The 23,058-nt window shown below is 40.5% G+C and overlaps 1 protein-coding gene across 1 annotated transcript; it reads left to right on the top strand.

The window, feature by feature from the left end:
- The first annotated feature begins 20,326 nt into the window (after positions 1 to 20,326).
- S100Z (S100 calcium binding protein Z) lies at positions 20,327 to 22,684 on the top strand. The gene is made up of 2 exons (XM_019728226.2): positions 20,327 to 20,990; positions 21,443 to 22,684. Exons 1-2 carry the CDS (start codon positions 20,850 to 20,852, stop codon positions 21,617 to 21,619), a joined length of 318 nt encoding a protein of 105 aa, XP_019583785.2. The 5' UTR covers positions 20,327 to 20,849; the 3' UTR covers positions 21,620 to 22,684.
- The last annotated feature ends 374 nt before the right edge of the window (positions 22,685 to 23,058 follow it).

Genomic DNA, 23,058 nt, shown 5'->3' with positions numbered 1-23,058 from the left:
GCGGAACACATGCTAAACTGACTTGATTGGAGTTGTTTTAGTGGGCATTTCCTTGTATGTCAGTTTGATTGTTTGCAGCAGGAGTTTCAGCCAGGATTCCATAAATCCTGGGGCTATAATCTCATCAGTATGCATAGTTGAGTGATTACATCTTTGTTCCTGTAACTTTCACCCTTTGGAGGCCCCTGAGAGGACTGGCATGAATATATTACCGAATCAAAGGTACAGTTTGTCACTGCAGTTCCAGGTCTCTTTGATTAACATGGGTTTGTGCTGCAGAGTTTGGATGTCCTAAAAGAGAAGGTTCTGATTCCACACTAGTCAAAGGCATATGTCTAGTTTTCCCCACCCACTTCCAATTCTGAAATAGAAAAAAACAAACCCTGAGGAATCAAGTCCTCTCTTTTATTCGAACCTTAGAACTTCACTGAGATGGTTGTTCTGTTTAAAGGTAAATAATTGGAGTCACTCTTTGGAAATGTTTTTATTGAGGGCGAGTATGAAGAATTCTGTGGTTTGGATATGAGCTGCCCTGGCCTCTACCAGTTGGTCAATCTATGGAATATTTCCCAGCTTCTATCTTTATTGGTGAGAAATTAGGCACAACTGGAGTTCTGCTTAATGCAGAAACGACAGCGTAAGCCTGTGGGCTCCATCACAAACTCTAAGCAAACCATCAGCACCTAGCAGTTGTCTGAGTGGCTCATTTGTTCATCTTGTATAGAGTTGTTATATTATTGCTCTACTAAATATAAATAATTAAATCAGGATTCCTACCTTAGCAGCAGTCCAGTCGTGGGACTTAATGTTCTCAGTGAAATGCATCAATATTAAAAACAGAAATAACCAGCGGCAGCCAGTTAGCTCAGTTTGTTAGAGCTTGGTGCTCTTAACAAGGTTGCCAGTTCGATCCCCACAGGGGCCACTGTGAGCTGCGGCCTCCACAACTAGATTGAAACAACTTCTTGACTTTGAGCTGATGGGTCCTGGAAAACACACTTAAATAAATAAAAGTTTAAAAACAAAAAACAGAAATAACCAGTCCTCCAGTATTTGACCTACTCAAAAGCCTTTAAGGTCTTCAGTGTGGGAAAACAAAGGACAAGAAGGCTTAGGAACGGCCATTATTTTGGCTTATCCCTCTTAACACTGTTTCGCTTAAATCTTTTAAAAAGTAAATATTTTAAGATCGTAAAAGAAATAAGTAGTTATTGTAAATAAGTCTGAGAATATAAGAGCATATAGTTAGAAGTGAACATATCCTCTCCCTACCCTATCATGTCAGAATCCAGTTACTTCTTTTGTATATTCTTTGAGATTTCTATGCATGGGTAAACATGTGTACAAATACACTTTTTTAGTAAAAGGATTTGTATTATGTATTATTTATATACATAACCAATTACCTCAAAGGGTAATGGCTTAAAACAACAAAAAGCATTTACTAACTTGAACAGTTTCTCTGGGTCATGAATTCAGGAGCAGTTTGGCCACATGGTTCTGGCTTGGGGATCTCATGTTGCAGTCATCTGAAGGCTTGACTGGGTTTGGAGGATCCACTTCCGGTGTGGTCCTCTCACAGGACTGGCAAGTTGGTGCTGGTGGTTGGCAGGAAGCCTCTGTTCCTCTCCATGTGGGCCTCTTCATAGAGCTGCTCGAGTGACCTCGTAGCACAAATGTTGGCTTCCCCCAAAATGAGTGATCCAAGAGAATAAGGAAGAAGCCTTTCTTTTAGAACCTAACCTCAGAAGTCACAAAACATCACTTCTACCATACTCTATTGGTCACACAGACTAGCTCCAATTCGATTTGGGAGAAGATTTCATAAGCGCATTAGGAGGCAAGGATCATTGGGGGCTATATTGGAAGCTGGCTACCGTAATATGTATATTATCAAAAAGAAAAAAGGAAAAATGGCGACGGAGCTGCCATGCCAGAGGAACTGCCTTGCATGTCTTATGCCTCAAACCTTTGGAGTGTTAAAACAGGACAAAATAACTTTTGGACTGGGTCTAAAGCAACCATGTGTCCCAAAGAATTGCCAAGATAACAAGGAAGCAGATATGACTACCAGACTGATTACTACTGGACAGAAAATTAAAAACATTTAGAATTAACATTACTGTGTTGTGTTACCTGCACCAATAGAAATGCCTTCTGTTGATGTAATTGATCCCCTTTGTCATAAATACCCTTTGCCTTTGTCTCCTAATTGGAACAGGGTTTCTCCCAAGTCAGTTCATCCTGAACAGCTCTTCTTTGATCCCAAATAAATGCTTGTTGCCTCTCACTCTGAAAGGCCCTTTTAGGTTGACAATATGAACATATCTTGGACATTATTTCTATATTAACACTTATACCGTATTTCCCCGAAAATAAGACCTAGCAGAACAATCAGCTCTAATGTGTCTTTTGGAGCAAAAATTGATATAAGACTTTTTACTATAATATAAGACAGAGTCTTATGTTAATTTTTGCTCCAAAAGATGCATTAGAGCTGATTGTCTGGCTAGGTCTTATTTTTGAGGAAACATGGTAGCTTGACCTCATTATTTTAAATAAATGTATCCATTGTACAGATATAAGGAATCCTCGAGCTTTTCGGTAGCTTCTGTTTTTTTGCTATATTTGTATTGCTTACCCATGCAATATTTGAGTGAATATCTTTTTATATGTTTACATACTTGTTCATTCAATATTCTTCCATCATGTACTATGTGCCAAGTCATGTTCAAGGCAGTGAGTGACATTGTGGAGAACAAAATAGACAAGAGCTCTGTTCTCATGGAGTTCACTTTCTAATTAGAGACTGAAAAGAAAAATAGGGTCCGGCCTGGTGGCTCAGGCTGTTGGAGAAGGCTGCCGGTTCGATTCCCACATGGGCCAGTGAGTTCTCAACCACAAGGTTGCCAGTTCAACTCCTCCAGTCCCGCAAGGGGTGGTGGGCTCCGCCCCCTGCGACAAAGATTGAACAGGGCACCTTGAGCTGAGCTCCCGGATGGCTCAGTTGGTTGGAGTGTGGGCTCTCAACCACAAGGTTGCCAGTTCGATTCCTCGAATCCCGCAAGGGATAGTGGGTTGCACCCCCTGCAACTAACAATGGCAACTGGACCTGAGGCTGAGCTGCGCCCTCCACAACTAAGACTGAAAGGACAACAACTTGAAGCTGAACGGCACCCTCCACAACTAAGATTGAAAGGACAACAACTTGACTTGGAAAAAAGTCCTGGAAGTACACACTGTTCCCCAATAAAGTCCCGTTCCCCTTCCCCAATAAAATCTTTAAAAAAAAGAAGAAGAAAAATATCCAATAGTCGTAAATTCTAAGAAAGTGTAAGTGCTAAGAATATTTTGTACTAGGGGATCAGAGAAGGTTGCTAAGAAGGCAAAATTTAAGTTGTAATATAAAGGCCAAGAAAGCCACCATGGGAGGATCCCAAATAAGGGCTTTGTGGGAATGAGTGAGGGGGGAAGAGTAGTATGAATGAGTGGAGAGAGAGGCAGGTGCTGGCTGGAGAACTGAAGGACTTGGAAGGAGTAAGGAGCTTGACTTTCATTCTAGGTGGGATGCCATAGGCTTGTTTTACTGGTAATTTTAAAAGTCACTGTTTACTGTGAAATAAGGATTACAGAAGGGCAAGAGGAGAAGCAAGAATAGGAGGACATTCTACCAATCCAACCAAAAGATGATGTTGGCTTAAATCAGGGTGATGATAGTGTTGGAGAGAAGGGAACTAATTTGGGTAATGTTTTGGAAGTAAAGTTCTCAGATTTGAGTAAATACAGAATCAAGGAATTAAAGATCATGCCTAGAGTTTTTGCTTGATGGATGATGGTGAAATAATGAGTGAGCAAGTTTGGGGGTTGAATGTCAAGAGTTCTATTTTGGCCATGGCATCTAGAGTTTGAGGTACCTGTTAGACATCCAGGTAGAACTGAAGTGCAGGGCATTTGGATATCTGAATCTGGATTTATTTGTTTATAGTGCTTAGGGCTGCAAATACAGGTTTGAGTCTTTGAATATCACTGGCTCTTTCAAAGCAAAGGTCTTGGTAAGATGCCCTGGGGGATAGAATATAGATAAAGGGAAGGAGGCCTAGGTCAGAGGCCTTTGGTACTTACACCTTTTGAGCAGAAAACGAACTAGTAAAAGAAACAGAAGGGTGGGCTACTGGGAGTGAAGGAAGTCCAGAGACTATGCTGTCTGTCAGGGAAGCCAAGGGACATAAAGGGGAGAATGGTCAATCACGTGGACTATTACTAAGAGGTCGAGTGAGAGAGAGAAGTGACCATTTGGTCTTACTACATGGAGAATATTGGTGACCTTGACCGGACTAGCAGTCTCAGTGGTGTGGTAGAGACTTAAAGCCAGAATTGGGGAGGGGGAGGGGGTGTTCAAGAAAGAATGAGAAGTAAGGAAGTGCACATAGAGATGGTAGATGATTTCGTATACCAAGTGTAATTGTGAAAAGGAACAGAGGATTGTGGGGCAAGAGGCAAACAGTGAGTCTGTTATCTTAAGAATATGGAGATGAGTGTTATTCAGTAGAGAGATACTGTTGATGGGAGTGTCTGGATATACCCTATTTCTAGAAGTAGAATTTCTGGGTTAAAGGATATGTGTAATTTTGATCATGATAAATTGCCCTCTTGAGATGACGCATCAGTTCACACACCTGTGGCCTGTGCCTGTTTACCCACACCACTGTAAACACTGACTAGTCATGATCGTAAACACATGCAGAGCTATGAGTATCTTGAAAGAAATGAAGCTATGTCTTTCCTCCTTTATTTACTTTTGTATTTGGGGCATATTTTTCCTCCTGCAACTCCTCACAACTAGGGCAGTGACATTTGAAAGGTGCTGGACTCGGGGAAATTCAGTCTCATTTCTCTTTGTATTATCTCTGGAAGTAAACCCAAATTATTATTCTGGGTGGGCTGCAGAAAATTTCTGTTCATTTAGAACATCCTTTGTTCTAGAAAGTTCTCTCATTCTTTTGTGGCGAATTGGAGGGCATGGTTGCAGCTACTACAGCGGTACATAAAACCTTGGAGTCTGAGCCCTGGAGATTAAGAGATTAATTCTCAGCATTGCCAGGTCTTGACTCAGGTCCAAGTTCCTTACTCCAGCTTCACCATGTAGCCTAGGGTAAATGACTTAAGTCCATAAAAGGGTTTAATTATAACTTCTATGTAGTACTGGGTAGATAGATTTACTTACCTAATCCCAAGAAAGTAGTTTTAGCCAAGCCTTTGTGTTCTGAGCTCTCCCAGAAGCCACCTGGGCACCAGAGAGAACTGTGTCTAGTTCCTATTTTTAACAATTTTTCCCTCCAGCCAAAGATTTTTGTAAAAGGGGGTACTTTGTTAAAAGTATAACTGACTTATCAGAATTTATAATTTAAAAAAATGCAGAGGAAGGAGGGAAACGGTATTTCTTCCAATGATAGTTTCTGTTAATTACAACTGGAATTTTTTTTCTTTTTTTCTTTTTAAAAACATTAGTTGTGGAGAATTTTGTACCCATACAGAAGTTGACAGAATTGCGTAAGGAAGCTCATGTACCCATCATTCAGTCCCAATAACGATCAACAATTGTTCAGTTCTACCCCATCTGCCTCCCCATCCCGTTTATTCTGAAGCAAATCCCAGAAATCATATTATTTCACTTGTGTTTCAGTGACTCTAAAAGATAAGCAATTTAAAAATCACACCTTAAAAAAAAGCAGTTCCTTAATATCAAATATCCTGTCAGTGTTCAAATTTCCACTTGTCTCAAATGTCATAATTGGTTTCCTTGTTTAGTTTTTTTTAAAAAAATCAGAATCCAAAAAAACCTCAAAGATTGCAATTGGTAGCTGGCTTTTCAGTTTCCTAATTCATGTTTTGGGTTTTTTTTTTCCCCCTTGCAATTTATTTGTTGAACAAACCAGGTTGTTTGTAGATTTTCCCATACTCTGGATTTTGCTAATTGCACTCCACTGGCAATTTAAAAACCATACTATGGGAGATAAAAGACTGTTGACCAAGACTGATTAGACATCTGTCCACTTTGCACTTAAGGGAAGCAATTAGGAATACTAAAATCCTTATCATTTTGCTCTGCTATTTGGTGGTTGCCTTGCAGTGATATTAATGCCCTTAAGGATATGGAAGAACATCTGACTCTGGCTGGCTCTGCCTGGGAACTCCACCCTGACAGGATTTGTCATTAACTAGCAATGCAGACATTTCATGTGTGTCTTCTCCTGCAGATTCATTCTGATCTTTCCAGAATGTCCATCATTCTATAATTCTACAGTTTGGATCCTCTTAATTTTCGTTTTCAGTTGCGGTAGACTAGAATAGTTATTTTAGAAAGTGATGTTTCAGTCTTCAGAACCTATCCTGGAGTTCCTTCTTTCAAGACTTTGTGTGTATCGGACGTTTCCTGACCTGTGTCTTCCTCTCTCTTGTCGAATGGTGGTTCTCTGGGCCAAGAGTGATTGTGTGCCCAGGGCTGATGGTCCAGGCCTGCCCTACACTGGCCACTCTGAGCAGAAGGAACACAAATGGCTGTTGAGTCTTTTGGGAGGAGTCTTAAACGGGCTTCTGGGAAGACATGAGCAATGCTAAATTAAATCTCCTGTGAGATCTAGGGAGGACAAGCCACACCTTGAAGATTCTCTGGATCCTTGACCTGGATGGAACAAGAAACCTGAATTTCTCAAGGTGAAGTGAGAGGCAGGAGGCCAGGATGGTCACAGGAGCCAGAAGGAAACTGTAGGGCAAAGGTCTATCAGAATCTCAGGGCTCTGAGCCATCATCAGGCTGCTGGCCCTCTTTCTCTGTCTCTGTCTCTTTTTTTGTAGCCAACGTAATTCCTTTAGGGAGAGGAAGCCTCATTGCAACCACCCCGTGCCCTGTTTGCCCTCCCCAGCCCCTACCTTGCGGCTGGAGGCTTCCCACCTCCAACTTCAACTACTGTACTAGATTTACAAACAAGAATCTTCCACCCTGTTTTTTTTGTTTTTGACCCTTCCGGGGGCCTTCTGAGAAGATGAGAATGCACCTGTCTTGAGTTCAGGGTGGAGATTAGCAGTCTTCCACTGAGGAGCCCTGGCTGGGAATCGCACAGGTCTGAGGAAGCCTTTATGGCTGTGGGAGTCCAGACTCAGGGCACTGCAGGCACGTTGGTCCTTATCCGGAGGGGAAAGCAGGATGAGCTGTAGTAAACAGAATGGTAAGACGCTGAGTTTCTCAAGAAACTGCTTGAGATGGACACTCCACCAGCGCCTTCTAGCGGTGAAGAGCAAGTGCTCTGGAGCCTGGTGCCCGGGGTTCAAATCCTCACTTCATCACCGTTGTGGCTTTGGGAAAGCTCTCTGTGCCTCTGCTTGAGGGTTATAAAACAGGACTCATAATGCTTCCTAAGATTTTTGAGGATGAAATGAATAGGATGCATTTAAACTGCCTAGAACAGTGCTTGGGCAGAGTCGATGCTAATTAATATTAGCTACTATTATTTTCGCTTAATCCAGTTCCTGCACGGGGACAGAGGAAAGCATGAGGTGATATGGGAACACTAGGAGGGATCATTGAGCATTCCAGGGAGCTGAGGGGTGTCGGGGGGCAGAGGGCTTCCTTGGAGGGGCCGATGCCTGAGCTGAGTAACTGAGATTCCCAAGACCAGAATGTTAAGTGTGAGGCAGGTGGGGCAGGTGAAATGGCTGGGAGCACTTCCCTGAACTTAGATTTAACTCAGAGATGGTGGGGATTGTGGGGTTAAGGTAGAGAGGAGGTCATGTGTGCCTCCTGGCCCCTGAGGGAGGCTGATTTTGAAGAAGGGCAAAGTCGGTGCAGAAGGTGAGTTGGGGCTCTTACAGTAATAAAGGCAAGATGTGTTAAGGGCCTGAACCATTGTGCTAGGGATGGAGAGAAGGGAATGAGAGACTAAGGAGGTAAAACCTAGCAACTGATTGAATGAGAGGAGGAGGGACCAGAAATAGCATGACACTCAGGTTTCTAGTTTATGCAATCATGAAGTGAATGGGGGTATTGCTGTTGCTTGGGATGGCAAACGAAGGAAGAGCCCATCTGGACCAGATAAGTGAGCGGGGCAGGGGAGTGAAAATGATCACTTCAGTCTGGTATGACTTGGGAGTTTGAGATGCTGATGAGTTATCTAAGGGGAGATGTCCTGTACTCAGTTTATTTATACTCTTCTCTGTCCCGGGTAGAGTGTCAAGTGATGAGGATACATAAACTAGAGTGAGGTATTATACATTACACAGGAGAGAAAGAAGAAAGAAAAACAAGGATGGAATGTAAAATGGAGGAGTGAGGTTAATACAAAGTCTGAGGTAGGGTTTGGCTGAAATGTTTGGCTTGGCCTACAGTTTTGTTTGTCTCTTTATTTCTGTTTTTTTTTTTGGTTTGTTTTTTGAGTTGTAGTCTTAAAATCCAAGTGTTCTTAAAAATTGGGATTTCTGGCTTTTTCTGAAAAATACTGGAAATGCTGGGAGCTCTGAGCGATATTCTAATATGGTAACAATGATCTGGATTTGAAGACCAGTCACCATTCGTAAGAGGCCCTGGGCTCTCCAATGTACCTCAGTCCCTTAAATCCCCTATTGTCTCCTCAACACTGATGTGGAGTGTCAGTCCCATTTATCATCATGGACTATTTCTCTGTACTTAGATCTCTATCAAATGTGAATAAGACAAAAATAAGTTGAGATTTTTCTTTCTTATTCTCGCTCCATTTTGCCTGTCTACCGTGTTTCCCTGAAAATAAGACCTAGGTGGACAATCAGCTCTAATGCATCTTTTGGAGCAAAAATTAATGTAAGACCTGGTCTTATTTTAGTATAATATAAGATTGGGTCTTATCTAACATAATACAATATAAGACCAGGTCTTGTCTAACATAATATAATGTACAACTGGGTCTTATGTTAATTTTTGCTCCAAAAGACGCATTAGAGATTGTCCAGTTGATTGTCCAGTTAGGTCTCACTTTCGGGGAAACACGGTACATTAGCTACCTGGCTACATCACCCAGAAGTAGGCTGATGCTCACTGTTTACGACAATTGCCCATTTTGATCAGTACCTGTGTTATACCTGTTGTTAAATAGTTTGAACATAACCACTGCTGTAGGTATTTGAATTTATGACAGGTAGTAAAACCATGTATTTGGCTTAGGTATCTGCAGACTGACTCTGAGCCTTCTAGCAGACAGAGGACACATCTGTGGGGCAATTCATAGTCTCTATAAGAAGATTGCTTAGGCCAGTCAGGACTCTTCTCAACACAAAGGCCACACAGAAATTTCTGTTGAGAGTCTTCATAGAGAGGGAACGCTGTATTCAAACAATGTCCATCCCTGGAGTAGATACAAATCTAAGGCTGATTCTAGAAGCTTCCCACAACATAATCAAGTGTCATTTCTCCAAAGCACAACTGTGTGAGCAATTCTTGGGGAGGCCAGTCTGATACAATTCAGTAACCCAATTCTCCATTGAACTAATACAGGGATAATTTTAGATAGTTTAGACCAGGGGTGTCCAAACTTTTTTCAATGTTTTTCACCAAGGGCCGTATGCGGTAAAATACACAAATAGCTGGGCCACTCACTCGAGGTGAAGCACGTATTGCCTCACCTGGTTTATTTAAGTAAACTAAATATATTTTTGGAATTGGCTGCGGGCCAATTAAAAATGGATTGCGGGCCTCAGTTGGCCCGTGGGCCACAGTTTGGACACCTCTGGTTTAGACTATCTGGGGAAATTGATGGACTCTATAAATTTGCCATAGATGGTCCAAGGACGTGATGCCTGGACTTGCAGCAGGCACCTTGTGACTGTCAGGGGACAAGTCAGGGGTGATAGCCAACATGCAGAAGATAGTGAAGAGAAAAGACAAAGGTCTTGGGTCCTTGATGACATTGCTGAAACACTGAAAGAGCCAACCCTTATTGTAAAAGGTAACTAACACATGCCCTTATTAAGTTTTAACCACTTTTATTTAGTTCTAATATTTGCTGATAAATACATCATAACTAGTTGAGCCCATAACCAATTCAAGTCCAAAGAAAGAGCAATAAAAGTCCAATCTAATTTCTCCTCCTGAGTGTAAGTATTAATATAAGAAGAAAATAACTGGGCTATGAAAAACACTGGCATTTCATAAGAAGTTCTAGGTCTATATTCTAGGAGAGTGGAAATAAAACGGTACTGATAGGACTCTCAGGGGTCTCAGGTCTCAGGTTAGGGTTGGAAAAATAGATGTGGGAATTGGAATCATAGTTTGTAGGTGAAACCATCACAGTAGATGAAATTGCCTAGGTTGACCACATAGAGCAATGGAGAATACCCACATTTAAAGGGCAAGCATTAGAAGACAGGATCTGCTAAGGAAAGAACATAGGAGAAGAAGAGTTGGAGAGGTTTGAGGAAAATCAGCATAGCAAGAGGCCACAGAAATCAAGAGAAGAAGCTTCAGGAAGACAGAAATTAGAAGCAAGGTCAAATACAGCCCACTAATATAAGGACTTGCATATATCAAATGAAATCTGGGCTTCCACACATACTCCCTCAGAGATGTCATTCTGTAGCAAAACATTTCCCTGACCCATCCCATTCTTGTTTTTAAAAACCAAACCTGGTGTTGTCCACAGGAACTTTCTTACATAAGATTTTTAGAAACAATAAACAACAGTTTATAATAAAATTTAACTCTTTGATCTCCTAGGAACTTCTTATTTAGTTTTTGACTGCTATTTTCTCAGCCAGTTTTTAAAATGGCTTCCTGGAAGTTCTTGTCTAACCAGAATTTGAAGCCTTTGATAAAAGATGGAACTGTCAGAACAAATATCAATTTGTCAATTATCTTTTAATAGGTACAGGGGGTGGAGCCTTTCTTGAGGCAATCAATATGGAGTTCCAGAAGTATGTGTAACCCAAGGGATACCTGACACACTTAGAGGCCTTCATTCCTTCTCAGTCTTCTCCCATTGCTCTTGCCAGCCCACTCATGGCACAGGCTGGTTCAGGGAGCATCATGTCAAGAGTAAGGTGAGAGCAAATAGATGATCCAACTGAGATCCAATGTGTCCATCATCCAAGGACAGTGGTAAGAAGAGTGGGGGCTAATTGTTACAAAGTCTAAAACACAAATTCTTCAGAAGTAGCCTCTGAACACAATTATAAGTTGTTATAAATGAGTTAAGGATGGGAGTTTTTTAGAGGGATGATACGTAAGAAACAATCCTGGTAAGATTGTAAACTTGAAAGAAACGTCTCAACTTGGTGGACTATAAAAAATCTAAAAGATTATTCAATGGTAACCAAATAGTTTGTTTTGGCTGGAGAAAGGTAAACACTAACGGATGTGATGTTCATGTAATTAGGAGCAAAACCAACAGGAAGAATATATCATTATTATATGAACTTTGGAACTCAGAGTTAACTAAGATTAGAATATTTGAACCACTTTTACCTCCACCAATCTATTTCTGAACTGCTGGGACCAGAAGGAGTTAGCAAGCTGAAAATGAGCAAATATCTTTTCTGGAATTTGGGTCTTTTGGAGGCATATATTATTAAAGCCCCCCTCCTTCCCTCCCACCCCCCAAAAAAGGCAAGTAATGCAGGATTTTCACACCCAGGACCCTCCAGCTGTAGGGAGTCTAGTGGTCTAGAAAGATGCAATCACTGTTAGCCTTTGTGACTTTGGGTAAGTGTGTAATTTAACCCCAAACTGGCAAATCCAGTCTATCAAGACCAATTCTTTGTGGAGAGAGTCTGCTGATTTCTGGGCCGAAGGCAGGGCTCCCTGGAGATCTGACCAGCTTAGCAGAGTCTGTCTTGAATGGGGTGAATTAGTCAGGGTTCTTAACTGCAAGCAGTGGAAGCTGACTTGAAGAAAGGGAATTCCTTGAAATCAATGTGATTGGCTCACAAAACTCTTGTGAGAGCCGTGAAGAAACAATGCTCGAGGAGACTCTTCAGAAAACATGTCCAAAACCACACTACAGAATTGGCTAGATGAGAAAACGGGTCACTCTGTGGCCACCAAGCCCAGGAGATCGTAGTTGGAACTTCTTCACTTTGCAGCCATTGCTACTACAGCCAGCATAGGTGCTGTGTCCATACCAAAAACTCTAACCTCATTTGTGGCAGAAATAGAGAAAACACTACATTATCAAATTTCAGAGACAGAAACCTTTTAGAGTTGCTGTTTACTGAAGTAGGCTAGAGAAACCTTTCTCCCTGGATACTCGGAGATCCTGCCTCTCAGCTGCTTACCATGGGAAGCTGGGAAGGGGCTGGTGGAAGACTTTTGGAATTCTAGGTTGCATATCATGAAAACAGACTCATAACAAATAAGTACTAATGCTTTTCAGTGAATTCTGGAAATAGTCACAGAAGCTCTAATAAAACAGATACTGCTCAGGTGGCACATAAGAAGCGACAAAGCAATACTACTTTGTGATCCAAGGTGATGCTTTCAGAATCAGAAAAGGTGATTTTTGATTAAACTGTGATTTGAAAAAACCCTATATCAATTCTATTAAGATATTCAAGGAGGTCACTTGGAGAGAACCCATTGTTACTTCCCCTAAATTTTCATTCCTGCTTTGTGGGAAAGGTGCTGTAGAAAGTAGGAAACAGTGCCCTCTCCTGTAAGAGTTTGGCACATGTATCCTGAGACCACAGATGAAAATTTCATCTCTCACATTTTTTTTCTGAGAAATTCTGATAAAAGGAACATTTATTTACATTGAACTATTTTTCTAGTCATGTAAAAGAGAATCTAAACTTTCAACTAAAACTGTATTAGTTATCTATTGTTGCATAACAATTAACCCCTAATTTAGCTTAAAACATTTGTTATCTCAGTTTCTGTAGGACTTTGGGAGCTGAGTAGCTGTGGTTGAGGCTTGGAGTTTCCCAAAAGTCGGGCTGTAGTCATCCGAAGGCTTAACTATGGCTGGAGGATCGCTTCTAAGGGGGTTCATCACATGTCTGGCAGGTTGGTGCTAACTGTTGGCCAGAGGCCTATGTTCTTTGCCACATGGATCTCTCTGCAGGGCTTGTTGGTGTCCTCACAACATGGCAGCTGACTTCCCCCAGAGAGTGTGGTCCAAGAGGATGCAAAGCGAAGCCATGATGTCTTTTGTGGCCTAGTCTTGCAAGTCACACACTATTGGTAACACAGGTCAGCTCTGTTCAGGGTAGGAGGAGACCACATGAAGGTGTGAGTACTGGGAGACAAGGATTCTTAGGGGCCATTTGAAGGCTGGCTGCCACTGGAACCTTGTTTCAGCATCATTGCACAGAATGGATGTGGCTTTAGCTGACAATGGAAGTATGATTGCTAGACTTGCTAACAGCTGGTCCTGACCATAAACGTGAGCTATGGTTCAGACCTGTGGCCCAGATGCATGCCACTTGCCCAAACACATTCTACCTGCTTGTTTTCAGCCTAGTCAATGTGACTGGCTAAGGTTCAGATCAAGATTCCCCTACCTCCTTTGTCCCAAGTAATTATTTGGTTAACTGAGAAGCCTTAATGCTTAGCCATCAGTATAAATAATGCAGTTTCACTCTGTTTTCAGTGAAAGAATTTGCTTGGCTATCCTCTGCTAGTAATTGATTTCAGAGTTTAACAGCCTTCATGATTAGGGAATATTTTGTTACATTATTATTGTTGCAGTTACTCTTCATGTGTTTGTAGCGGTGACAAAAAGAAAGTAGCAGCTTCTCTCTCTGTAATCCTCCATACACTCAGTGCCATTAAGTGGCTAACTTCTCCTCCTCCAGTGAAATAATTCCAGTTTGCTTAACTTTTTTCTCATGCCGACAGGGATGGGAATTGTGTGTATGTATGTAAACACTTTTTAGTGAGGAAAAATTTAAACTTACAGAAAACAGAAAAGTAGAATAGTCTAACAAACTCGCATGGACCCAGCACCCAGCTTCCACAGTTAAACGATTCATGGCCAATCTGGCATAATCTCGTCTCTGCCCACTTCTCATCCTACCACTTACGTCCTACCCACTGGATTATTTGGAAGCAAATTGTAGAAATTGTCTCACTTCATCCAGGAAAATCAATGTTTGACTTGTGAAAGGAAAATTAATATTCAAACTCTTGCTTTTATAATTCCGCTTCTTTCTAACTCTCAGTCTGCTGGTAAAGGGCAAGATAAAATGCCCTTAAGTCAGTATAGGAGACATCATTGAAGGCAGCGAGAAGGGAAATCTCCTTTCTGTAGTTCCTGGCGTATAGACATCTGGCTTTCCTGGCAGAGATGTGTGGCAAATTCTCTGCACCTGTTTTTCTGGACCATAAGGGAAAGGAGAAAAGTGTGTAGTTACAGCTCTTTAAGTTCCTTGAGGGACCTCTGCCCTTCACTATCCGAGTTGTTTTCCGAAGGATGAAAAACCCACACACCAGCCCGCTCACACACACAAACATACATGCTAATCTTTAAACTAATTTTGGGAAAAAAAAAAAAAGAATTTTAAAGGAAGGAACTTCCTTTTCTGAAAGGTTGTCATTTTCCTTTTGTGAAAAAGGAGCCCCAGTTATGTCATATGCCTTATGGTTGACTTAGTATTTAATAATACTCTGTAATGTATTTTTCAGTAACATTTTGAGCATTTGTCTTGATAATTTCTTACATGCTATATCCAGCACTGGGCAAATACTTGCTACTTAATAATATGTGTGAAAAGGGCTTTATAAACTGGAAAGTGCCTTAAGAAAGTCAGTGAGTATTATAGCCAAATCAACACGGTGGTTCAAATGCTTTTGGTCAATTCTATAATTCTTAAAATACTTCAGTTTTTTGTTATAAAAGTGAAATACAGCCATTGCTGAAGATTTAAAATTACCCAAAACAAAGAACAACACAAAAAGAAGGCAAAAAACAACAACACATCACCCTTAAAAAAACACCTACTAACATTTTTGCCTATTTCCTTTATCTTTTCTTACATGTATAACATGGTCATTTTGAATCTAGAATTTTATATGCGATGTTTTAAAATTCAACTTTATACCTTAAAAGACATTGCCTAATATAGCAATAGATTACAATTTTAAATGCTGTACAATTATAATTGGTTTTAATTGAAAATGCAATTTAATAGCAGCATTAAATAATTTTAAATAATCCATACTTTTATTAAATAAGTATTAAAACTTTTTGTACTTTTCTTCTTTTTTATATGTATGCAATTTTTTTCCACTACAGTATACGTATGATTTTAATTTTGCTGTTTTCATTTATTTTGCTGAAAAAAAAATTGCATGTCTGTAGTCTTTATAATTCTACTTTTTATTTTATTTTATTTCTTTAAAGTTTATTGGTGTGATAATTGTTAGTAAAGTTACATAGATTTCAGGTGTACAATTCTGTAATACATTATCTATAACTCACATTGAGTGTTCACCACCCAGAGTCAGATTTCTTTCCATCACCATATATTAGACCCCTTTTACCCTCTTCTAGAGCCCCGCTCCCCCACCCCCTTACCCTCTGGTAACCCCTGAACTATTGTCTGTGTCTATGAGTTTTTGTTTTTCAGTTGTTTGTCTTGTTCTTTTATTGTTTTCGGTTTGTATACCACATATCAGTGAAATCATATGGTTCTTGAATTTTTCTGTCTGACTTATTTCGCTTAGCATTATAATCTCAGGATCCATCACATTGTCACAAATCATCCTATTTCATCTTTTCTTACAGCCAAATAGTATTCCATTGTGTGTGTATATATATATATATACCACAACTTCTTTATCCATTCATCTATCGAAGGACATTTTGGTTGTTTCCATGTCTTGGCCACCGTAAATAAAGCTGCAATGAATATCGGAGCACACTTGTCTATCTGGATAAATGTTTTCAGATTTTTTTTGTAGATACCCAGGAGAGGGATTGCTGGGTCATATGGTAATTCTATTTGTAATTTTTTGAGGAAAATTACACTGCCTTCCATAGCGGCTGCACCAGTCTGCATTCCCACCGACAGTGTATGAGGGTTCCTCTTTTTCCACAGCCTCTCCAACACTTGTTACTATTTGTCTTGTTGATGATAGCCATTTTGACTGGGGTGAGGTGATATCTCATTGTGGTTTTTATTTGCATTTCTCTGATGATTAGTGATGTTGAGCATTTTTTCATATGTCTATTTGCCATTTATAGTCCTCTTTGGAGAAATGTCTCTTCAGGCCCTCTGCCCACTTTTCAATTGGGTTGTTTGTTTTTTTGTTGAGTTGTATGAGTTCCTTGTATATTTGGATATTAGCCCCTTATCGGAGGCACTGTTTGCAAAAACCTTCTCCCATAGATAGGCCCCTGAAGAAGAGTCACTCAAACAATTTCAAATGTGTTCTGGGGATTAAAGGACTTTCAGATGCAGTCCCACAGCCTGACACTAAGGGGCAGCATGTACCAAAGGAAACATCTAGCTCTGCTTTTAAAGCCAAGCAGAAACCAAGCAGAACCTACCTTGCTTTTAAACCCCAAGAACAAAGCCACATTCTCGTCTCTCGATCAGATTACCACATTACAATTTTTTTATTTAAGTATAACTCACTTATATTAGTTTCAGGTGTACATCATGGCGATTTAATATTTATATATATTATGAAGTGATCTCCACCTTCTTACCTTGTGTCACCACACAAAGTTATTACAGTATTATTGACTATATTCTCTACACTGATATTAATATAGAGACTATATTCTCTATACTTCAACTGATATTCCCTGTGACTTATTTATTTTATAACCGGAAGTTTGTATCTCTTAATCCCCTTCACTTATTTCACCCATCCCTCTGGCAACCACCAAGTTCTTTGTATCTATGAATCTGTTTCTGTTTTGTTTGTTTGCCTGTTTTGTTTTTTAGATTCCACATATAAGTGAAATCATATTGTACTTGTCTTTCTCTGCCTGACTTATTTCACTTACCGTAATACCCTCCCTGTCCATCCATGTTGTCACAAACGAGAAGATTTAATTCTTTTTTATAGCTGAGTAGTCCATTTAAAAATATATAAATATCACATCTTCTTTATTCATTCATCATTCAATGGACACTTAGGTTGCTTCCATATCTTGGCTATTGCAAATAATGTTGCAATGAACATAGGGATGCACATGTCTACAGCATTACAATTTTAAATATCTATTAAGAGTTTTGCCTGCCAATAGAATTCTCCAATTAAATTAATTTGTGGTTGAATATGATTTAAATACAATACTGCTGAGACCCATCCACTCTGTAAGACTTAACCATTTCAGTATATTTATAACATCAGCAGCTTACCCTGATAATATTTAGTTCCAAATACAAACTATATTCTTTTTCTTTTTTTAAAGATTTTATTGGGGAAGGGGAACAGGACTTTATTGGGGAACAGTGTGTACTTCCAGGACTTTTTTCCAAGTCAAGTTGTTGTCCTTTCAGTCTTAGTTGTGGAGGGCGCAGCTCAGCTCCAGGTCCAGTTGCCATTGCTAGTTGCAGGGGCGCAGCCCACTATCCCTTGTGGGAGTCAAGGATTCGAACTGGCAACCTTGTGGTTGAGAGCCCACTGGCTGCCTTTGAACCGGCAACTTTCAGAGCCAGGAGCATGGAGCCCCAACCGCCTGAGCCACCGGGCCTGCCCTCTTTATATTCTTTTAAATGATTATTCCCTCTCTCTCTCTGTCTTCCCTTGAAGCAAATTTTTTTGTGTGGAGTAAAGGCAATCAAACAATTCCTTAGACAGTTAAACTAGGCTAACTTTAATTCTTTGGAGATCTTACAATTTCCCTCTCTGAGTCATTTACTCATTAATCCATCTATCAGCAAAGATTTCTGAGCATTTCCACTATATGCTTGATCCTCTGCTAATGCTGTGGAATGCAAAGATGAACCAGGCATCAATTCTGTCATCACGGAACTCATTCTAAGTCTGGAGAGTGAAGAATGTATGGGCAGAAAAAAATAGTGATTACAGGAATGTATGATAAATGCAATGATAAAAAGATAAGACGATGCTCCAGGAGATAAGAAAGGACTGAGGTGGAGGTTGGGGAGTTGGAAAGAGTGTAGGAAAACTTCCAAGAGTTTTTGAACTGAGCCTCAAGGAGTAGACAGAATTAGCATTTCAGGTAGTGGGCCCACAACGTGCCAAGGCAAGGAAGAATGAGAGAATACAACATTTTGATCAGTTTGTAGGCAGGGTCAGACCTTTGAATGCCTAGGAGTGTGGGTGTTTATTTTTGTTTTATATAAACTACTCTGACAGTGGAACGCATATCAGAGTGAAGGGAGTAGATAGCAAGTAGAGAGCAGTAAGGAAGCTATTACAGTCACAGAGACCAAAAATGATGAAGTTCTGTAGGTGGTAAAGAATGGAGAGAAATGGATGAGTTCAACTAATATTTAAAATTAGTGCCAGAAGCCGGGTGATGGGTGGAATTGGATGACTGAGTTCGTCAGTACAGCAGGAGGCCCAGGTTTGGGTGGGATGGGTTTTGCTTTGGTCCTAATTGAGTTTGAGAAGCTTGTGGGACACTCCTGTAGGGATGGGGGTCCAGCAGACAGTTAGGTGGTTTTGGAGCTTAGCAGAGAGACCTGAGCCAAAATATATGATTTGGGGAGTGATGGAAATTATAGGAGTAGCTGGGATTTCACCTGGGGGGAACAATGTTTAAAAGTTGGAGAGGGGAAAATGCATTCAGAATTGAGGAGACCCAGAAAAGTTTTGTCACATAACAGTAGGGATGTTCTTGGACAGGAAGATGCAACAAAAAAAGATGTTGGTGTTCCCTGCATTCTATATATTTCACACAACCCCAATAAAAGCAGCAACAAGGTTTGCTCCCAGGGCAAGTTTTTCTGTCATGTTTACATAGGGCCTGGCAGAACATAAGTGCCTGATACATATTTCTTGACTCTATGTGGGTACATTCATCCAGTGGAATGATCTGCAACTTTAATGAAGAATGGGGTAGATCTATATGTGTTGATATAGCAAGATTTCTAAGGTATATATTAAGTAAAAAGAAAACAAGGTGTATACAAATTGATGGTGTTTATGTATATGTATGTTTAGGGATACATATGAAATATTATATATAATTATATAAATTATGTACATATATTTTTTTGTAAGGACAGTAATAGTTGACATATTTGTAGCACTTACTATGTTCCAGGTGCATATTTTAACTCATTTAATCCTTTCTGTTGGGGAGGTCCTACTGTTATCCCATTTATACAGATTGAGAAATTGAGCCACAGAGTGGTAAATGACTAGCCCCAAATCACACAACTAGTTAGTAGCAGAGGTGAGAGTTGAAGCCAGGCAGTCTGTGCTTTTCACACCATAATACTGCCTCTCATGCAGGAAAGGGTTAACAGGGGTGGGGGTGGGGGTGGGGTGGGGGGACTAGGGGGGGGAACGGTGCAGAGAGAATTTTATTTCATACTCTTGAGCATTCAAAATATTATTGTTTTACCATACGCATTATTACTTTAATACAAAAAAAACTAACAAAAATATTTTTGAGAATTGGGCTTTAGGTAAACAGTGAGAATGTCCCCAAGGTCCTTGAGGGGAGGTTTTGATGGTGTCCAGGTGGTAAGAGAGAGGGGGATGGGCTGGTTGAAGATCTATCCCAACAGGCTTGTTGAAAGGCAATAAAAAGGAGATACCGGTTTGCTTTTCATATAGTTAAATTTCAGTTCTGAGAGGACAGGCACGATGGCCAATTCCTGGCTTTGATTTTCCAGTGACTCTTTGTTAAGTGTCTCTCACTTCGAAATCCCTTCTCCCCCCCTTGGATTCCTGTATACACACCTACTCTGGGCTTTATTTTATTTCAATTCTTTTGACTAGGCAATACATTCCTATAGCTGAAAAAGTTAAAATAAGTTGAAAGTGTGTAAATGAGAAATCTTCCTCCCAACCACGCTGTTCCACCCTCTTTCCCCCTTGCCTCTTATAGCTACCACTTTTATTCCTCTTATGTATCCTGTCAATAACTCCTTACTCAAATGCCAAGTATATATGCATATATATTCTTATTTTTATTTCCTTCTTACACATCCAGGATCCTGCTTTGAACCTTTCTAACTTGCCACACAGGGAGCTTCCTCATTGTTTTTTTAATAGCTGCACAAGTGTCCATTGGGTTAGTTTAACTAGTCTGCTCTGAGGTTTTCCCCTTGAGCTTCCTATTGGCTTTGCTGAGCAGTCTCCAGGTTTGAGCCAGAGTTTTTTCTTTGTTCCTCTATTGTTAGAGGCCCCCCCCCCCCCCCCCCCCCATCAACTTCCTAGCAACTGACATAGTTCTACTCCCCATGATGAGAGAGCGCTGAAGGCTTCCTTTTTCCTTCTCTTTGCCTTCTCATCTAATACGCACAATGGGCACCAATCCTTCCTTAATGGCCCTTGGGGCAGCAGCTCACATCTGTTCCTTCTGGTGATTAAAAACAGGCACACAGGCACTTCCACCTGAATCTCTTGTCACAGGTAATTTTCATCTTCTTGGGAACGGATGTGCCAAGTGGAACCCCGAATATAAATACATATAATTTAGTTGTAAACACCTGTTGACGGAGCCGCGTATTGGCTGAACAGGTATGAAGTTAGGTATCTTCTTCTCTTTTTGCTGATCTTTAACCTGTGTTTTAATATGACTCTATATTTGTTTTCTGATTGCTAACTTATGAACACGTAATATTTGTAATACTATTCTGTTTTAATCAAACTGTTGGTGTTTCCCCACCTGCTTTTTTTGAATAAGTCCCTGAGTTTGGTGGCCTGTTACTGGAGTGGTCAGTTCTGCTGCCAACATGCCCACCCAGCTAGAGATGGCCTTGGACACCATGCTTAGAATCTTCCACCAGTACTCTTGCAAGGAAGGGGACAGATTCAAGCTCAGCAAAGGGGACTTGAAGATTCTCCTGCAGCGAGAGCTCACGGACTTCCTCTTGGTGAGTCCTAGATTTTCTGCCCTATTCAGTCACGGTTGGATGAGGTACACATCCAGGGACAGCCTCTGTGTACATAGTCTCCTATGATTCTGCCACAGACAAAGTATAATTTATTTTGAGATTCAAAATACAGGGGAAGCAAACACGAGAGACTTTTGTGTTCTGTGTACGTCCACATGTGCCCTTTGTCATGTTGCCTGTGGTTAGGGTTTCCAAGTGTTGGAAATTATATTTGAGGCTCCCATCAATTCTTCAACATCCTGGTGCAGAGGGCTAGACTCACTTAGAATCTGTGCCTGGTTCAAACCTACCTGCAAATAGGCTCTTGGAAATTGTCCTTAGGTACTAAAAATGGAAATTAAAACTTTAATATAAATACAAGGAAGATGCAATTTCACTGGTCACTATAAACCTCAAAGCCTGGGAGTTAGAAATTTTCTATTTCCTTTTAGCTCCAAAAGGACCCCCAGATGGTTGATAAGATAGTGCTGGACTTGGATGCCAATAAGGACAACAAAGCGGATTTTGATGAATTTGTGATCATGGTGGCAGCTCTGACAGTTGCTCGTAATGATTACTTTGTAGAACAATTGAAGAAGAAAGAGATGTTAAGTAGTAAGCAAATCTAAAGGCAGAAATAGATCCAAAGTTATTTACTTACTGTTCATCTATATCCTCTAGATCTATACAGTAATGTTGTTTATAGATATAATATACATGTAATGATGCTAGAATTAAATGATATAGACCTTAACATACTGACTTTAAATAAATAATCCAAATCTTATATGCCCTACTTGAAATTTCTTATTAAAGATGTTATATGTGTTTTTGATTGTCAGAGAGCATCACAAAAATTTAGCTACTTTCAAATGAAACTAGAACTTAGCAAATGTCTAAGACAGACAGTCATTTTCCTTAAATTGTACTTTGAACTTCTCATCCTATTATATTAAAGAAATTAAGTGATTTGGCTTCTAATGGAAGAAACTATAAGCAGAAAAGCTGATAAATAGAAGTGTTGGCTTTTGAGTGAGTTCAGTCAAGAAAGGGATAGATTCAGGACGAGGTGCTCAAGTCAAGCGAGCTGAGCCAGCCGCTCTTGGGGGCTGGTGTACAAATACTTTTCCTTGCCTCTTGGGTCATGTAATTCTGAGGCAAGTGTTTTACATCAGTTCCCAGTGCTTCCCCTGGGGTTAAGCTTCAGTTGCCCCTGGAGATGCTGGCTTGATATAGCACCTTTTCTGGGCTACCTTCCCTTCCTTGTCTCACTATATAACCCTCATCCTGTGCGTCCTGCATCTCTCAAATAAATGACTTGCATGCAAATCCTTGTCTCAGGGTCTGCTTCAGAAGGAACCCAAACGGTGGCAGATCTTTTGGAAAATTTAAGAAATGGAGTGGCATGATCATATTTATACTTTTAAATGCTTACCCCGGCTACTGTGTGAAGTTAAGAGGCCATTGCTGTGGTCTGGGAGAGAGCTGACGGTGTCTCAAGCCAGGATTTGAGCAATGAAGATGAAGAGAAGTGTTTCATTTGTTAGGTGTTGTGGAGGTGGGAATGATGGGACTTGCCGATGGAGTGGTAATGAAGTGTAAGAAAGAGAGTAGTCCAGGATGATAGGGCAGTCGTCGCGATGGTCTATCTGATATCCATTCTACTATCTTCCATATGTCAGAACCCTGATTTGTGCATGTGCCCAGCCAAAAAGCTGTATTTCCCAGCTCTTCTGGCAACTGAGGTGGGCTTGAAACACAGTTCTGGACAATGAGAAATAAGCAGAAGTTGATTGGGAACGTCTGGGGTATTTTGCTCTTTCCACATAGGCTCTATGCCTTCTACCTTGTTAACGCCTTCCTTTTCCTTCCATTAGAATGTGGATGTGAGGCTGGAGGTAGGGCTGCCGTCTTGCAACCATGAGGACAATGCAGGAAAAAGATATTGTTATCATTGAGGAGCCACTGCACAGCCCTAGTCTGCCTGCCTCTGGTCCTCTCGTTATGTGAAAAAAAAAAAAAAATAACTGCTCTCTGGTTAAGTTTGAGTCTGTTACATGCAGCCAAA

Source organism: Rhinolophus sinicus, linkage group LG03 (assembly GCF_036562045.2).
Source record: "Rhinolophus sinicus isolate RSC01 linkage group LG03, ASM3656204v1, whole genome shotgun sequence".
NCBI lineage: Eukaryota > Metazoa > Chordata > Mammalia > Chiroptera > Rhinolophidae > Rhinolophus > Rhinolophus sinicus.
The sequence above is the reverse complement of the archived record's forward strand: the minus strand, read 5'-3'. Positions and strand labels throughout refer to the sequence as shown.